We start from the raw sequence: 18,384 nt of genomic DNA, 5'->3' as shown, positions 1-18,384 counted from the left end.
ACAGCTTCCTTGTCTTCTCCAATAGCTGATCAAGTCTCATATAAAGTCCTGCTTTGTTTTCCCAGTCAGATCCATATGACGCTGATGAAACAAACTAAACTTCCAGTCTTGCTAATATGAGTAGTATATGAGTGAGGAGAGCTGAGGAGGGCGAGAGGGTGGATGGAGACCCTCATACATTAAGTCAGGGAATAAAACCGGTCTCCAAGCTATGTATTAAGAAAGGGAAAAAATTCCCAGGTATTTTATAGGTTATAGGTTTTGCCATGTTTAAAGTTGTGTTATACCAAAAATCAGACAAACAGTTTCGAAAAAATTTCGGCGGGCCAGTTTCCTATGTTTTAGGATAGGTACAAATTTACAAATTTTCTAAAATTGGTAATAGAATAAACTACAAGAAACTTCTACTGTAGAAAAAAAAGTATCGATGGTTTTCAGATGACAATCAACAAACTTGTTCTTGTTTTTTTTTCACCTAATTTTTTAGCAAAACTTTTTCTATCTTTTCTCACTTCGACCATGTGCTTATGTATTCTTTTCCGAATGCCGTAAAGGGCTCCAAATCTCTCTCACATAACCTTTTTTTGAAATTTCGGATAAAAAATCAATAATAAAAAGGCTTTAGTTATATTTTACAAGAAAGTTAGTGGTTATTGGTCAGAAAAACTGTAAAATTGCTTTAAAAAATTACCGTTGCAATGGAACAATTTTCTGCTGAATCTAAACATGTACAAAACGTAAAGTAAAATTCAGACGTTTGCGGTTCTAGTTTTTTCTCTGCCAGCAAAATGTTCGTTCAATTGATATTGTTTTCCCTCTAGATACTACTCTCCCTCTTATTTCTGACTAATTTTTCAAACAAAATGAGTTAAGCAGCAAAAAAGCTACATAAATCAGAAAACAGAAATATTTTAAAAATCTAAGAATTTTCTGAAAAAAATTATGTTAAATGGTGTTGAAAAAGCAAAAGAGATGTTATGAACAGTAATGAAGATAGTTTAGAAGAAATATAATCACATTCTAATTAGCCTGTCTCTAGCTTGTGTGTAATACTACCAAAATTGAGTGACTTTTGTCAAATATAAGATGTATTTTTTAAAAACTGCCTCTGAAATTTCCTTTTTTAAATATTTTCCGTTTTTAAACACCTTGTTAATTATGATAAACGCTTAAACACTTAGATAAAAAGTAAGTTATCGTCAAGTTAGCAAGAGTTTGAAATTTCTCAGAGCTTGTATTGTTTCCAATCATTGACAATAAACCGAGGAAAATTCGAATCACGTACTTTTTTTAAGAATTCTTGTGGTTTTAATTATCAATTGAATTGATTTTGTTAATTAAGTTTACCGTTTTCTTGACAAAAAAAAACGGTCAAGCAATTATATCAAGGGTGTAAACTGGAGAATTAAGGACAAATGCCCAGTCTTATAAAAAGAAATTTAGCATGGTTATAGCAAATTTGAGCGTTGATTTAGATAGTCAGTACACTATATAAACTCACTGCCAAGCACAAATTAGACCAAATCTTATCGTAATTCCAATTTTGAGGGAAAAATTAAAGTAAACTCAACTGTTTATGGAAAAATTTGATCATGATACCATTTATATACAATTTGGGTGTCCATTTTTACTCTGCATATAATATTCTTTGATGTTTTACAATAATGAGAGAAGCAATTCTGCGCAAAAAAAAAACTAATTTTTCTTACCACCTTTTCATGATATGAAACATTGCATCTTAAAACATTACAGACTCTATACCAAATCTTAATACATTGAAATTTGTTGTCAATTTAATTACATTTATAAGTCTATACCCTATTTTAAAACATAAAAATGCGGGCGCCAAGATTTTTTTTAAAGCTTATCATCTGAAATTTCCACTCTCAGCTTTCCTCACTCATATACTACTCTTGCTGATTCTCATTACTCGTCAACTTCTTAAATATGCGCCAATCTCTTGTCAAGGGGTCTGAAAACCTAGAACCAATATGAAAAGAACCTTTTTGATCAGCCCATCTTACCTTGGAAGAAGATCCTGTTGGTTTTCTTGCATTCATGGCGCTCTAAATAATTTTTTGGATGAAATTTTTTCGCGTTGAAAGCATACCGCCTAGTAAACGTCAGATGACCTCCATTTTGGCCTTGATTCAGTGTGTATGAAAGGCAGCCTTCCGAATTATCCACCTTCCCTAAAAATGACTGCTCTAAAACTGAAAAATGTACACTGAAGAGTTCCAGAAACGTTTCATCTGTGGACAAATGTTAAATTTATAAATTCATCCCTAATTTTGCACTTTTGAACTTCAGATATTTTCAAATTCAATCTTTCATTTGAGTTTATTTAAAGAGTGACATTTTGATCAAATAATTGGGACGACCTAATAAGGATGAGACGAAATGCTAGATTTCAGTTTACTTTCAACTAACTTATAGTATTGAATATGATGTTTGAATTGAACAAGCATGAGTTTTATGGGTTAATTCTAGGCTTCAGTCTCTATGTTTTCCAAGGCATAAATTACTCCCAATTAGCACCCTATTTTCCAAATGATGCGCAAAACGACAAAGGTGTTTCGACAACTGTGATTGGTCTAATCACAGGCGCCTTCGACATATCCGACATGTTTGCAGCCTTCCTATTGGCTAGTTTTATGTCTGCCGAAACTCAGAAATTATTTTTCTGCTATGGTGCTTTTATCTCAGCTGTTTGCAGTATACTGTTCGGATGTATGGAGCACAGTGTCGGCGGGTCTCCTTACATCATAGTTTGTTTCTTCATCAGATTCGTCATGGGCATCGGTGCTTCCATGGTATGGTCCACAGGTGTGTTAATCATGGTCCCTTTGGTGCCTGAATATTCAGAAGCGATAACAACTTGGACTGAGAGCTGCATTGGACTCGGAATAGCTTTTGGGCCTCCCGTTGGGTCCTTTCTATATACTTTCGGTGGCTTCTTAACTCCATTTTTATCTTTGGGGATTATTCAACTTTTACTCACAATAACTTGCATATTCTACATTCCAAACCCAATTAAAAACAAACACAAGAAAAACCTGAACCTGAGTTTGAACAAGAAAAGTATTTCCGAAAAAGACCCTGGGCTGAACTTTTTCTATTACATAACCAGGCCCTACGTTCTCTGTGCAAGCATTCCTTTATTCATGCAATCCATGAGCTTCGGCTTTTTTGAAGTGGCCGTTGGCCCTTATCTGGAAGACTACTTTTCTATCGGAGGCAGTTTTTCCGGCTACTATTTCTTACCTTTCGCTATTACCTATGCTTTGGCTATACTTACTTTGGCTCCGTTAATTGAGCGTGGTTACGCTGGATACATTTATTTGACTAGTATTTTTATATCCGCTTTGAGCTTCACTATGCTCTGGACGCCAGATACTTTCCCACTCGTGCAACACAAACACTGGCTCACTTTTTGGCTTGCAGCTCAGGGTCTAGCCATCTCTGGATCCTTTGTGCCTGCCTCAATCATTTTCGAGATGTTGGCTTTCGATATTGGTTTTAAGGACAACCAGAACGTGAAACTAGTGGCGACCTCGTGGCTCAACGCGTGTTTCGCAATCGGTCGCAAGTTCGGGCCTCTAGTGACCGGTGGCTTTTTTCTGGATCTCTATGGCTTCTACAATAGCTGCCTCCTTCAAGCGGGAATCGTGATTGTAACCTTCATGTTTGCGTGGTTTGTGAGCTGGAAAAAGAACTTGCTAGTATTGAGAAGGTACTCGATCGGAAAACACCCCGAGTATGAATTAGCCAGCAGTCGGTTTGTTGAAAGCGAAAACATAATGGAAAAATTTATGCTCAATCCTGGACCACGATCTCAGTTTACAACCAGTATTGGGTTTTGAAATATTTTTTTTTCTGAGGATTTTTCAAGCTGTCATTTTTTAGTCTCAAGTAACACTCTTAGTCAAAAGCTTATCATGAAACTAAGCTAAGATGTGGAGATTTAGTGAAAAGGTTGCCGGTTAAACAAGTTCAAGTTTGAAGTTACAACAGTCCTTGAATTTTCCAAAAGAACAGTTATGTTTCTGATGAGACACTTTCACCGCTCGTATCTGACTTTCGAACTCTGATTGGTCGAAACCGTTCAGCCTCTCTTCTCGTCTTATAGCTATCCAGTAAAACTGGACCACTCTGGTTGATAAGCGACTCTAGGTCTGCAATCTGACTTCGATTCACTTTCATCCCACTGGAGTGCAACTGTTCCACCGTCTCAGAGAGGTCTATGTAGTGACTCAGATGTTTGCAGCTCCTCGGACGCCTTAGCATGGCATCGAATGTCTGGTCTGTGGAGTCGTTCCACGAAAATGACGTCATCTCTCGCTCGCTACGCAACATCAGTCGTGTCGTCTCTTTTCGGGTTCTAACAAAAAGTTAACTTTTTTCCAAAACTGATTGCTATTTTCAAAACTAAGAGAAGAGACCTATTACGTTGTTGATAAAAAAAGCTGAAAATTTGCAAAGGCATTGCAGCAGATTCAGAGAACAGTGAATTTAAAAAAAGCTGGTTAGACTGAAAAACTGAAAACTTTAAAAACTGAACACTTTAAATTTTAAAGAAAGTACTTTTCAAACACTTGTTTTAATACTATGATCCTAGAACAAGCTTTGCTTATACTTTTATGATATAAGGTAGCGTCGTATGGTTGTCAAGGTCAACGTTACAGTCAGCTGATAAAAAAAGTGCAGCCAGTGGCTGGCGTTGGGACTTAGAATTAAAGTGGATTCTTTTACGTTGTTATGCACTGTGATATGCGTTGCGATATCAATTGAAAACAAGTTGTAATTCAATACTGTATTCTGAATATTGAATTTAGATTTTCTCTTTTCTTGGTTTCTTATGTACTGAGAGATAGATCATTGTTAAGTACTCTGATCTCTCGCTTAATCTCAGTGTCAACACTTACGTATGACCTTGAGAATACCATAAAATAATGATTGAGCACCAGAGGTTAGATGTACATACGTATAATAAATACTGCTACTGCAGTAGCGGTATGACACACCCCCCACGGTGAAAGAAATAAATTATACAACATCAGTAGGATAATTTATTTAAAAAGTTCAATTTACTCAGTTCAAAGAAAAGTTTTTTCTGGTAATTGACGATTTTAGATTATGTATTTTTCAGTTTTCCTCCAGCTCGATTTCCCAACTCGGGTTCCAATCGACTCCCTCATCCAAGGTAGCATATCCGAATTTTCGCATAAATAGATGTCTTTCGAGTCGTCGCACTTTCGATTCTAATGGTCTGTCGTCCCGATCTTTAAAATCTCTCAGTTGGTTTCTGTATTGTCTAAGTGCCTCCTTTAGAAGACCTCTACCTGTAAGGTTTTCAGATATTTCTTTGATTGAATGTTTTATCGGATCTCCGAATCGTTTGGGTTCTTTGTTTTTTGTTTGTCTCGAACTTCGTCTAATACCTGACTCTTCTGCACTTGATTCGTCCGAGAATCCTTGTGGTGGTTCGAAGTTTGTGTCCAGTTCCGAGCTTTGTTGAGGATTTTCTCGAATTTCATCCGCAACTCGCTGCACTCCTCTTTTTAACAATTGGTCCGCATACTTCTCCCATTCAGACGGTGCCAAATTTCGATTGTGAAATGTGTCCACGATATCTTCAAGAGGAGTGTGAGAGTCAATGCATTTCAGTTTCGGACGCTGTTTTGCTTTCGGCGTAGAACTTGACTGAATTTTGGTATCTACTGTGTTTGATTCCGGCTTAGATGTTGCTTGCTCTTGCTCCGAGTTTGCTGCAGTCGCAGCTTGATTTGTCCCCTGTTGTTTCTTGCTTCGGCCTTTCTTTTCCTTTCCGCTCTTTTCCGGCTTGTTTGTGATATTTTCCTCTGTATTTGGTTTTGGTCCCGCCAAATTGGGTTTTGCTCTTTTGACTGCAAGATTCAGGCCTCCCCCGGCTTCTGTGTCCTTTGAAGTGACTATTGTTTGGCTCCTCTGAAAGCGCTCTATTGGATTCATTGTATCAGCGATTTCCATTTCTCCTTGAAGTTCGTCCTCTGATCCCAGCTCCTCTAGTCGTTCTGGAGAGCTGACTCGCTTAAACTTTTTGGTAGGTTCTGACGATGGACTTTTACTCGTGCTTCGCTGGTTTTCTTGCGTCAGTACCGTTTTTGATTGAGCTATATCCGATTTCCTATAGATCGAACCGGCTGATGTCCTAATTGTTGAGTCCGTTTCTGAAACAATTTTTTATCCCTTTAGTGGTCTGGTTAAGGCTTGTCCGCTTTTCCGTAGAGGGTCCTTTCGAAGTATAGTCTTGGTTGGTGACTTGCATTGGTTTTCTATTTTGTCCTCCACAAATCCCTTCTCCCAAGAGTAGATCATTTCCTTTCGGAGATCGGGATTGAGTTGCCCTGTCTCGTCCACTAATTTCCGGATGTCATTTTTAGCCGCGTCCCTTCTTTCGTAGTTCCAGCGGGCGTTCGCTTCCAACAATTCCTTTAGGGCTTTGGCTCTTTCTTTGTCTCTGTCCGATGTTATCTGCTGCTTGTGCAGTGGGCTTGTATCCCTGCTCAGTTGTCCCTTTCGCACTATCTTTAGATTCTCTCTCGACTGATCAATTCTTCGTTTCATTTGAGAAGCAGTCAGTGCTGAGCGTTCCAAGTGTTGTTTGTCTAAAGAATCAGAATTATTTAAAAATTTATCCCTCACAATTTTAAAATCTGTTTTTGGTAGTCTGCCGAAATGTGCTTGGAACGGAGATACTTGAATTGTTTTCTGCTTGTTCCACCGTAAGTCTCTCATTATAATGCTGAGGCATAATTTGATTGATTTATTATTTTCATCGAGCATCATCACTCCCAGTCTTCTTTTTATTGTTTGAATTGTACGTTCAACCAAACCACAACCTCTGTGATCCCCCACCGGACAGAATTTTTGCTCGATATTGAGTTCCGAACAGAATTTTTTTAACGTTCTTCCCTTAAATCCTGAAAATTGGTCCGATCGAATTGATTCAGGGACTCCATGTGTGTCGATATATGATCTCAAGAATTTTACTGTGCTCTTTCCACTTGTGGATTTTGTAACCTTCACTGATGGAAATTTTGAGAATCGATCAATAGCTACTAAAAGATAGATTTTTTTTTCGATTATCTATAGGCCCCGCGTAGTCTAGTTGTACCTCCTGTCCCGGCTGCGTGAGCAGTGGCAATGGTTTTGACGAATTTTTCGAAATAAGGTATTTTACATTCTTACCATATCTGGTACAACTACGACACTCCTCTGCCAAATTCACGATGTCCTTATTCATATGTGGCCACCACAGATATTGCGCTGCTCCCAACATAGCCTCCTGACCTGGGTGTCCTCGATGGATTCGTTTCAGGACAGCTTGTCGTAGTTGAACTGGTACTGCTAGCCGATTATTCACCAAGATGCAGTCGTCCTGAACTGCCATCTGTGACCACAACGGATTTGTATAGGGTCCCATCAATTCGAATCCTTGTTTATCCCCTCTCTCTACCACTCTCCTGAGGCGGTCCATCCACGTGTCTTCTGTGGTCAGTTCTGCTAGTAAGTTTTTTTCGAACAGTTTTGCGAGGTTGTCCAGGGTCTCCACTTGTTGCTGCTTTTGCAGTCCTGTTTTTCCTAGTCCCTTTGGCGGTTGAATTGAGCACACTTCCTCCTCACTCTCCGCCTCTTCTGTGGTTGTCAGGTCTACTTCTATTGCATTCACCTCACTGAGTTTTCGTTCCGTCGATGCGCTCGGTTTTGGCAATGTTGAACTTGATTCGTGTTCCAAGTTGTCCCTGACTTCTTGGGTATGAGCCACCAGTTCTCGATTTTCCTGAACATTGTTTTCTCCGCCTATTAACTGCCAGAATGAGAGCAGTCTTTGATCCGCTACTCGTTGTTGTTCCGGTTCCAACGACCATTTTACTCGTTGTGCATGACGTGTTTCGCTGTCGGAGCTGTCCCTATTTTTTCTGCCTCCTCGTATTATTTTTCTCGTGCGTTGGACTGTCTCTGTGATCTCCTCCTCTTCCGAGAGTTCGTTATTGGTGGAAAGTGATCGGTTCCACTTTGGGTCCATTATGCTTTCTTCGCGCTCCTCATTCCGCCATTCTTGTGGTGAGTTCGACCACCAGTCGTATGCTCTGTTTTTATTTTCTGACATCTCGATCCTTGAGTCTGTTTTTTCTATTTTGCTCGTTACTGGTCGTTTTTTGATTTTGCAATTATTTAAGACTGACTGTTTAGTGGGTTGATTTGACGAAAAAGTGATTTGTTTCTGTTGAACTGTTGTGTTTAGCTGTTTTTGCAGTCGTGGAAACTGTTTTCTCTCGTTCCGGTCGAGCCTTGTTCGGTTTTGACCGTTTTGGTTGCTATAGCAACCATTACTTGATGACTGTTTCGTAACATTCCTTCTAGAACATTCTAGAACGTTTTCGTTCCGGTTGAGCGACCTTGAGTCTTTAAGCCTACTGTTCCAGCAGTCGAACGCTTCATGAAAAGAGTTTATTGTCGCTACTACAAACTTTTCGTCTAATTCTGATTCGGGCCAGGGATCATTGAAAGGATCACGCGATAAATAATCAACTATGCCCATGTCCCTCCCCGGAATGTGAACTATGTTGAACTGATATGGCAGTAACCGGTCAACCCACCGGGTTAAACGTGATTGGTAGGTCTTGTTCGATTGATTAACATCCAATGCTGTTGTAAGCGCTTTGTGGTCAGTTGCGATGGTAAATGGTTTCCCCAGAAGGTAGTGTTTATATCTATCTACTGCCCAAACAACTGCCAATAATTCCAACTCATTTGTTGAATATTTTTTTTCTTGGGCATTTAAGTATCGGGATGCGAACGAAATTGGGGCCCACAACCCTTCATCATTTTGTTGTTCTAAAGTAGCCCCTAGCCCATCATGGCTAGCATCGCATTTAACTAGTGTTTCACGATTTGCATCGTAATAATGCACTTTCGTAATATTTGCCACAGCTCCTTTTATAGCATTAAATGCTACTGTGTGAACATCCCCCCACTCGAATTTTTTCACCGGGAGTTTCATGTTTTTTAACTTTTTCTTTTGATTTTCTTCTTTAAGAAGTAGTCTTAATTTTTCAGTCAGACTGGCTACGTTAGGTATAAATTTAGCTAAGTGATTTATGCTTCCTAGAAATGACCTTAGTTGTTTTAGGGATTTCGGCTGGTTCAAGTTTACTACGGCTTCCGTTTTAGTGATTTTCGGTCTAACCCCTTCTTCTGAGAGATGGTGACCCAACCAATTCACTTCTTGTTTAAAAGTTTAAGAGTTTCAGTGCCAAGTTTTCCGCATCCAATTTCTTTAGTACTGCTTCTACTAAGTTTGCATGTTCGATTTCACTTCCCTTTGACACAATAAGTATGTCATCCAGAAAACAGAACGTGTTTTTAGCGTGATTGATGGTTCTATCCATAGCCTTTTGAAATTCAGCTGGCATATCTGCTAGACCGTAGAACCCTGTCAAGAATCTGTAAGTTCCAGTTGCTTTTCCACCCACAATGTTAAAATTGCATTGTCTAGCTGTATCAGCAGCCAATTTTAGTTGACTGTACGCATATTTCAAATCTAACACCGAAAAATATAGCGTACCCTTTTTGTTTTCAGTTACAATCTGGCTTACCCCATCAATAAGTTCATCTACATTCGGCATTTGGTATTTGTTTTTGAACAATTGTCTATTGATTGGTTTTGCATCCATTGCCAATTTTATTGAGTCGTCCTTCTTTACTGTTATCACAATCAGGGCGATAAAGCAATCACTTGTACATTTATCAAGTTTTGTTATATGACCTTCTGTCAATAACTTCTCGATTTCTTTTTCGACTTTATCTTGTATGTGAATTGGGATTCTTCTCCCCTTTTCTTGAATCGGACATAGTGGGTATTTGAATTTTGAACTGGCAATGTGATTTTTTGAAATGCCTTGCCTTTCAAATAAGTTTTTAAATTTAGTGAAAAATTTTTCTTTCCAACCTTCTGACTGCTCGCACATGAGCACGTCAAACCTGGTGAGTTCTTTTGGCGCCGGTCTTTGTGTAGTCACTATTCCCACTTGTCCTTGCAGATCTAATCCCATGATGTATCTAGTTTTTCGTTCTGATACCAGAAAGGTTGCGCCCTTTACCTCCCAGCCCGCTGACCTCAGATTGGTTTTCAGGGCTCCCAGGATACTGATCGGTTGTTTGTTGTAATCCACGAATTTGGTTTGTAAGTTCAATTTGTCGGACGGTATGAATCTCACTTTGTTTGATTTTTCCATGATTTCCTTTGTCGTGGCCCAGTTAAGAAATGAAACAGGACTTCCAGTGTCCACTGTCAATTGAATTATCTGGTTATCTATTCGTACCATGGCTTTTAGTGATTTTACGCGATTCAATGTTGGATCGCGAATAGAATCTATTTTCTGAACTCGTATCACTTTTCCGTTTGTGTTGTTTCTCATTTCGTTGATTCGATCTTTCACATATTTTGAAACTCGCTCATTTTCCGGTTGGTAGGTTTGTATTGACATAACTTCAAATTCACTACATGACCCAACACCTTCACTGATCTGGTCGCATTCCTCTACCGATCCTTCCGAATCTTCCGCAACTTCACTTACTTGTTGGGATCTGCACATTTTGGCGAAGTGATTTGGTTTACCACAGTGTTTACAATTCTTCCCCATGGCTGGACAATTTTTTAGATGTCCCTGTTCAAACGTCCTTCCACATCTATTACATGGTTTTGTTTTCGTGTTTTGAGTTTTGTTATTATTCTGTCTGTTATTTGTTTCTCTTCTATTTGGAGTTTTGGTTTTCCCCCCCAAATATTGAACTGCCCTTACAGGTTCCTGTTTTATTCTCACACCCGATGTGTAATTGCTACTTGATCCTCCTGTAGCCGCAGCATTAGTCTTTTGAAATGCCATTGTGGTTAACTTGCTATGTTCGAATTTTATAGCCCTTTTTAGAACTTCCTCTGGATTCAGAGTTTCGAATGTCAACGTGTCCTGCAATGTCATGTTTTTCATTTTCGAGATGAACAAGTCTCGCACTATTTCATTTTCCAATGTCCCCAGTTCTGAACGAGCAGCTTGAGCAGTTAATGCTGCGTGGAATGATTCTAGAGATTCTCCAGATTCTTGCATTCTCGTAAATAACTTGTATCTTTCGTATGTTACACATTTTACCTTTTGAAATGAGACTTCTGCCAACTCTGTTATTTCTCTGAACGTCATTTTCGATATTTCTGCGTGCGGATTCTTTTGTAGGAATCTCTTCTTTCCCTCTGTGCCCAAAGATAGAAATAATCGTGACACCAGTTTCTTTTGTACTTCGTTGTAGAAGACATTGTGTCCGACTCGTGGGCCTCTTGTTTTTCTTTCTTCGTTCTCCAATACTACTCTGTCGCTTGCTAATTTATCTCTAAGAATCCTAGCGTTTCTCGCATCTTCGTTCTCCCCTTCCCTGGGCGTTTCCGGGCGTGGTGGTGGTTCCTCTAATATGTCTTTTGGTTCTTCCAAAATAATCTCTGGGTTCACATTTTCTTTGACCGTAACCGCCATGAGAAATTGTTCGAACCAAATTTTGAATCGCCACGGAGGGTCTAGATTCGCTGATGCCCAAAATACCGGAATTCCCATATCCGTTATGTTGTCTTGAGCTGCGAATCCTGCTGGCTGCGCCATGTGATATGCGTTGCGATATCAATTGAAAACAAGTTGTAATTCAATACTGTATTCTGAATATTGAATTTAGATTTTCTCTTTTCTTGGTTTCTTATGTACTGAGAGATAGATCTCTCGCTTAATCTGATCTCTCGCTTAATCTCAGTGTCAACACTTACGTATGACCTTGAGAATACCATAAAATAATGATTGAGCACCAGAGGTTAGATGTACATACGTATAATAAATACTGCTACTGCAGTAGCGGTATGACATGCACAAAATTACTGATGTCGGAACAAATGTACAATCACTCGCCGAATACTCACAGTTTTCTGATGGGTTTCGTGTTTCCCAACACCTTAGCAAAGTTCTGCCTGGCTTCGTCCATCTTTCTCAACTCTGCCCTTTCCTGACACCTCTTCCTCGCTTGCATCTTCAGATTCTATACGACTCTTTTTAACATGCCACCTCTTCGCTAATTGAGTTAAGTCTTAAAGCCATTTAGCAAAAAGTGAAACCGTCCTGGAAAACGATAATTGGTTTGGAATATGATTGAAATTTATCATGTTGATAGCAAAAATGGTGGGGAAGTTTTTCAATTTGTTCATGTTATGATTTTGTATTTAAAAAAAAACTTTTTTTTCGTTACGTGAATTAAAACTGATTCTGTTTTGTTGAAACTGTGTTTTGGCTCGAGAATCAGCGTGCAAAAGAGAGAAAAGGATCGGACGATTGGCAGATAGCGCCATGGCGACAAATTCGGATTAGGGAGGAACCATAAAAGTAACATGATCAGAAAATCTGAACAAATGTGACTATTGTTCACGAAATTATTAACATAAGCAAACTTTTTTGCGATAAAATATCGAGTTTTTTAAGGATGCCACAGTGATATTCCGTCATGAGCTGAACATCTCTTAGGTATTAGGATTTGGCTTGTTGCTAAATTGTCTTAGTTTAACTGGAAAAAGATCATTTGAAAGAGGTGGGAGGTTAGAAAGAGGAGACCTTGAGCCTGCCTATGATCAGCCGTTCAGTGTCCCTAGATATTTTGCAGAATTGGCTGTTGTGTGAGTTCCTGGTGAGTAAGCTGACTACTTGAGTCTTGGTGTGGAATGTCCGTCTGCTCTCGCTGTCCATCGGCAAGTGAGACAGAGTCACACATATTTCCACTTTGGTCGGTTTCAAACTGCTCACGTGGTAGGGATGCTCTCCAATTAGATCCGGCGGTGGACAGAACGGTTTCTGAAACCAAATGTTTTTTATTATACAAAAAACGTTTTTAAATACTTTCGCGCCAGTGTAGATCAAAAAGTTGTGCAATTTTGCAAATCGAGCTAAACACTAAAAGAAATGCATTTTCGCTCTTAGAAAAAATAGGCTTGATGTTCGCAGAAAAAGATGTCATAAAACGGCTCCCACATCCCAAGACAAGAAAAAGTCCTATCATAAAATTTAGTATAGGAGTCTTTGGAAAAAAATTGTAAGACAAGCTTTATTCAATCAAAAAAAATTTTTTCGTAAATTATCTTAACACGGTTTAAAAGGTGACAGCTTAAGGTGACAAAATAAATTGGTTACTTATATGAGAGCAACTTTGGCATCCAATTTTTTTTTGAATAAAAAAAATTGTTCATCATACAACTTCATATATGAAAATTGTATGGTATGCATTTCTCGTTAGAAAAAAAAACAAATTTTAAGTGAAGTTTTTTATCGTTTTTTTTTCTGGTTGCAAACTTGCTTCTGTGCTCGAATATACATTTTACGCAAAAAAATGTTGCAAGCAAAATTTGACTTTTTGTGTCTATGACGTATCCCAGTTTGAGTTTTTCACCCAAAAACTCCAAAAATTATAAGCAAGTGTTTTTTATAAAGACAGGTATTGTTTTTTGTTTTCATATGCTAAGATAAACCTAAATTCGTAAAAAAACAGACCTTTTTCATTAACCACCGATATTTACCCAGCCATATACAAAAACAATTTATCCAGCCATACACAAAAAAAGTGGTTTTTGATTATAATTCTGTGTGAAAATGTTAACAATAACTTATATGGCTAATATCATCAAATGCAGTGTATCTGCGTGGCAACTGCCAGTAACACTCTTGGTTTTCTTATGACAGAAAATCCTTACTTAGTGTGTTTTGGATGAAACAAAGAATTTTCAGACAAAAATTTTTGTATTTTTATCAATGGAAAAAACTATTATCATACAATTTCATAGTATGAAAAAAATAGCTTGTCATACAATTTTTTGTAAAAAAAAATTGATTTTGCTTTTTTCAAAAACTTTTTGTGATAAAAAGTATGGGAAAAAGCTTGCCATTCAATTGCGATAAGGCAAAGAATGCTTGTTCTAGGTTTTCTTGCTATGGAAAAATTCTTGTCATGCTATTTTCATACTGTTTTTTGGTCAGTATGAAATGAGATGATAAGCAATTTTTTGCGTAGTATGAAAAGCATTTTGTCAACACAGGCACCGTTGTCTTTTTAAATCTTTCTACGTTAAATTATTTTGAATTGAGCTACAGAAGAAGACTACTCAAAAACAGAAGTTTGAATTTCTTCAAAATTTTTCAATAGATTGATTTTTTTTCTGCCGAAAGCTGCAATTTTAACCACTCAACTATACAATTGATGACATTTTGAATTCTTCAATCTTCAAACATCAGCTTGAATTGTCTCACCAATAGTTTAAGTTTATTTTGCGTGCTAATTAGAATACAAAACTACATCGTGTCATGCTCAATTTCATTCACTACTAGGTCAGACTGTGTATGTTGTGAATTGTCGTCACTTTCAGCGACAAGGACGCTCTCTTTGTTCTTCTTTTGTTCTTAATTTTTCGTAAAGACTTGTCTCTGGATTCAAGAGACATAAAAAATCCAAACTGGGCACCAACCCAATTTGAAATTTTTGCCAAATGTTTCAATGTTACTCGAACTCATTGCTCGAAAAAATTCCGCGTTATTTTCAAAATTGAAATGATTAAGAATACGTTTAATTTTCGAAGCGCCCGTTGTACTCGACCGAATTTCATTTTCAAAAATTCAATAGTTAAAAATCATACATTGAAAAAAAATCATTCAATCAAGTAAAATTTGAAATTTTCACACTTATTTTGATAACTCAAGCTTTTTAACCAAAGTACAACCAAACACTGATTTTTTGAATGAACACAAATTCAACTTAAAAGCTTCAATAGTTTTGCCTAAAGTTTCAAATTGATCTATTTAGTTATTCAAGGAAAATTTTTTGATTATTTTGGACTCAACTCGAAAGCTGGAAAAGAATGCCAAGCGAACTAAATTGATCAGATCAACCGTACAAATACCCCCCCCCATTTAGGGGGATATGGACTTAGGGGGGAGGGAAAACGGATTTTTCATAAGCTAACTTTGAGTATAGCTTAGATTTGTTCAAAATTTACCGTATTACTAAAGAAAATTGACTTAGAACATTGATTTGTGTAATGAACAGCATGAAAATGCATTCCCGCATAAAAAATGTAGAACACTATCAAACCGGAGTTTTGAAAGTGTTCAACTATTTTAGCAATTTCAGTATCAAAAACTTGCAGTTTTTGCGAATACCAAATGTGCAAGTTCTTAAGCAAGCTAACCAAACAATGAAACCTTCTATGAATTCAATTTTAATTTTTTTTGTGCTTTTCAAAGCAATGTAGGTTTTTGCTACTTCGTTCTTGAAAAATTTTAACCGAGCTGCGCAAAAAATGCAAAAGTAAAGTTTTTTTATGAAAAATGAATCATTTTCACGACAACGCAGCAATCAAATTAAGTTCTAAGGCGTTGAACTAATTTCAGTTGGTTTTATCATGCTGTAGAAACTTTAGGTCTTATCCACTAAACGGCCCAAAATCATTATTTATACATCTCTTAACCTAAAATTGATGTGGTTGAATTTGATTGGCTAATTAGCAATCAAGTTCCTTCGACATTTTCTGTCATTTCAAATGGAAAATACTGCCATTTCAAGCAGATAAAATTTTTGTTTTGTCGAGCCATTTTATTAAGTTTTTCTTGTCTGGGCAAGGTTTCACAAGTAACTCAAAATTAATTTGATTATTTTACATCTTTTAAGTTCCATCTTTTCGGATACTTCGGCTAATATTTTTATCTGCGGGAAAGGTTGATCGGAATGCCTGACCGTCTACCTTGAATTTGATTGGCTAAAATTACCCAATCAAATTCGATCGCATAATTGCCAGTTTACGATGTAGAAATTCTGATTTTGGGCCGTTTAGTGCTTAAGAACCGAAATTTGCTTGAATACAAATTTTCAATGACGCAACTGAAACGATGGAAAACTGATTAGTTTCAATTCTTCTGGCCAGACCTATTCTATTCTTTCAACTATTTGTCCATAACAAGAAATTCTAGCTAGCTACTTAAGTGATGGAAACTTCAGTTTCTTAGCATCATTCTGATAGCTCAAACGTTATCACTGAAACTTGCACAAATTGTTCTATCGGATGAACCTTTCAAACGTACTTCCATGTTTTCAATTGAGATGCTTTAAAGTCTAATTTTTTCAAGTTGTTTTCCAATTAGTTTTTCTCCACTCTAAAATCTGTTTTCTAGCCAACTATTCAATCGTTTGAAACATTGAACAACTTTCTTCGGTAACTTCAGTTTTTGCAAGCAAGTTAGTGTGAAACAACGCAGAATTCAATACTTTAATTTCCAACGTAAAGGATAACTGAACTATACACTCAATGGTACTTCGACTGTTTCAGATATCAAATGTACGCAACCACCACTGGCAGGTACTAATTAAAACTGCACCAAGGACTTGGCTAGCACCAATGGCGCCTGAGCGGACTCAATATATATATAGACTGAATGAACTGATAATATATATTTGACATTCCCTCAAATAACATTTTTAGTCGTAATTTAAAATTGTAACCAATAAACCAAAGTTTTGAGTTTTAGACCTACAGTGGTCCGCCCTCTCCCTGGACATAGTTTTGAGTTTTTAATCAAAGTTCTTGTTTCCAATCATGGCTGGTTTCATCTTCCTAATTCGTTTCACGTTCCCTGTCTCCTCTTCCCCCTTGTTACTGTGAGATTTGAAAATACTATCGATCATTACGCCTCCGAATTTGGTAATTGTAGCTCGTTTCCTAGAACTCTTTTTCGACCCCACCCCATCTGAGTCCTGAGACTCCTGACTTGAATATGACACTAATCGTTGTCGTCTTACACGCTCCCCCTTCTTTTTCGGTAACTTTCCCGATTGAGCATCGCCGCTTACATTAGGGACGCTACCCTCCTTTCCGATACTAGTCTCTGGTTGTTTATTCGTTGTATCGTCTCCTTGAGATGGTTTCGCACCGCCTCCGCCGGATGTTTCCGCCTCGCCTTTGGTGTTTTCCTTCGCCAGCGGCGTATTCGATATGTCACCATGACTGGGTTCAGCTCCCAGTTCATCCCTCGTTGTCTGTCCGGCATATCGCGAAATTTGCAATGGCTCGCACTCAGAAGCCGAATCAGAATCGTCCTCGTTATCCCAAATTTGTGATTTAGCGCGCGTCCCAGCTCGTATAATCTTCCTCGCATTCGCACCTGCAGCTTTTTCTTCCTCTGTTCGCTTCAGATCGGCCCTTCGTTTAACCGCATTCATCGTTGGAGGGTTTGGAGATAAATGCTCCAAGAGTTTTGGTGCATTTGGATTCAGCGTTTTCCCCGCGACCCCATTTTTCCTAAGCACAGAGCCATTAGCTAACGTTAAGGTATGTTGAGATTAGCTAACTATTTTTTGTTTTAAAGGTCTATACCATTTATTGGTATCTTATTTGCGCTGAAACAAGAGCTCCGTCCGCTTGTTAGGACGATATGGCGTTTGTGCATCTACGTTTCGCAATTTCACTCCCACGGAGCATTTGAATCCAACCACCGGCGCCGAGCCGCGATCAGCAACCGAAACCGAAACCAACTGATCATTTGCACGACTCCTGGGGTGATTTATATGCTCGACGTCATAGTCTACGTCTGATCGATCTTCCCAATCAGTTGCCATTGGTTGCGGAAATTTGAGCGCCCGCGGGTCATCAGAATCTAAACAGGCAGACTTTTGTTTCAATACCCTGTTCCAGTTTAGGTTTTGCAACGACGGCTTCTTTGTAAGGTTCCGAAGGACAGTATTTGCCTCCCGGCCATGATGAGCTTCAAGTGGCGATTTTTTGAGTTTAGCATTAAGAGCAAATCTAATAGCACTAAGCGCGCGTTCCACCATCGATTCTAGATTTCCACTATCCTTTTCTTTTGCGTAGGTTAAAACAGAATTTTTCAAACTGTCAATAGTGCGTTCGACACAGCCCGTGGCTCGATGATCATTTACGGGGGCATAGACGATCTCTATTCCTTCAGAATTACAAAACGACTTAATCGCTTTCGACGTAAAACTAGAGCCCTGATCCATGAAAATTTTTCTAGGAACACTGTGTTGAGAAATGTATTGATTCATAAATTTGAGAACTTTGTCGATTTTATTATTCCCGCAAATCATCGCCCTAAAAAATCGATCATCAGATACCAAGACATATTTACTCGATTAATCTAAGTACTTAATCGGACCCCAAAAATTAAATTGCAGGCATTCATAAGGCTCCCTAGATTCATATACCTTTCCAATGTCACCCTTGGCGCACAATGGCTTAAGGCTTTTACCTGCTTCGGTGCACTC

The 18,384-nt window shown here is 38.2% G+C and overlaps 2 protein-coding genes across 2 annotated transcripts; one reads left to right on the top strand and one right to left on the bottom strand.

Moving 5' to 3' along the window:
* Positions 1 to 2,186: 2,186 nt before the first annotated feature.
* On the top strand, positions 2,187 to 3,865 carry LOC134851315 (MFS-type transporter SLC18B1-like). The gene has a single exon (XM_063867343.1). The coding sequence runs from the start codon at positions 2,445 to 2,447 to the stop codon at positions 3,861 to 3,863; it is 1,419 nt and encodes a 472-aa protein (XP_063723413.1). The 5' UTR covers positions 2,187 to 2,444; the 3' UTR covers positions 3,864 to 3,865.
* A 3-nt stretch (positions 3,866 to 3,868) lies between these two features.
* Positions 3,869 to 12,917, bottom strand: LOC134851316 (uncharacterized; the record flags this gene model as incomplete). Its single annotated transcript, XM_063867344.1, is given in 3 exon segments — positions 3,869 to 4,381; positions 11,999 to 12,114; positions 12,681 to 12,917. Coding segments are annotated over 3 exon segments (696 nt in total), but the record flags the coding sequence as incomplete, so codon positions are not given.
* Between the last annotated feature and the right edge of the window lie 5,467 nt (positions 12,918 to 18,384).

This window comes from Symsagittifera roscoffensis, chromosome 7, assembly GCF_963678635.1.
Source record: "Symsagittifera roscoffensis chromosome 7, txSymRosc1.1, whole genome shotgun sequence".
Taxonomy (NCBI): domain Eukaryota; kingdom Metazoa; phylum Xenacoelomorpha; order Acoela; family Convolutidae; genus Symsagittifera; species Symsagittifera roscoffensis.
The sequence above is the reverse complement of the archived record's forward strand: the minus strand, read 5'-3'. Positions and strand labels throughout refer to the sequence as shown.

Excerpts from the sequence above, each read along its gene's own strand:
- LOC134851315 (XM_063867343.1), top strand. The coding sequence starts at position 2,445 with ATGATGTTTGAATTGAACAAGCATGAGTTTTATGGGTTAATTCTAGGC.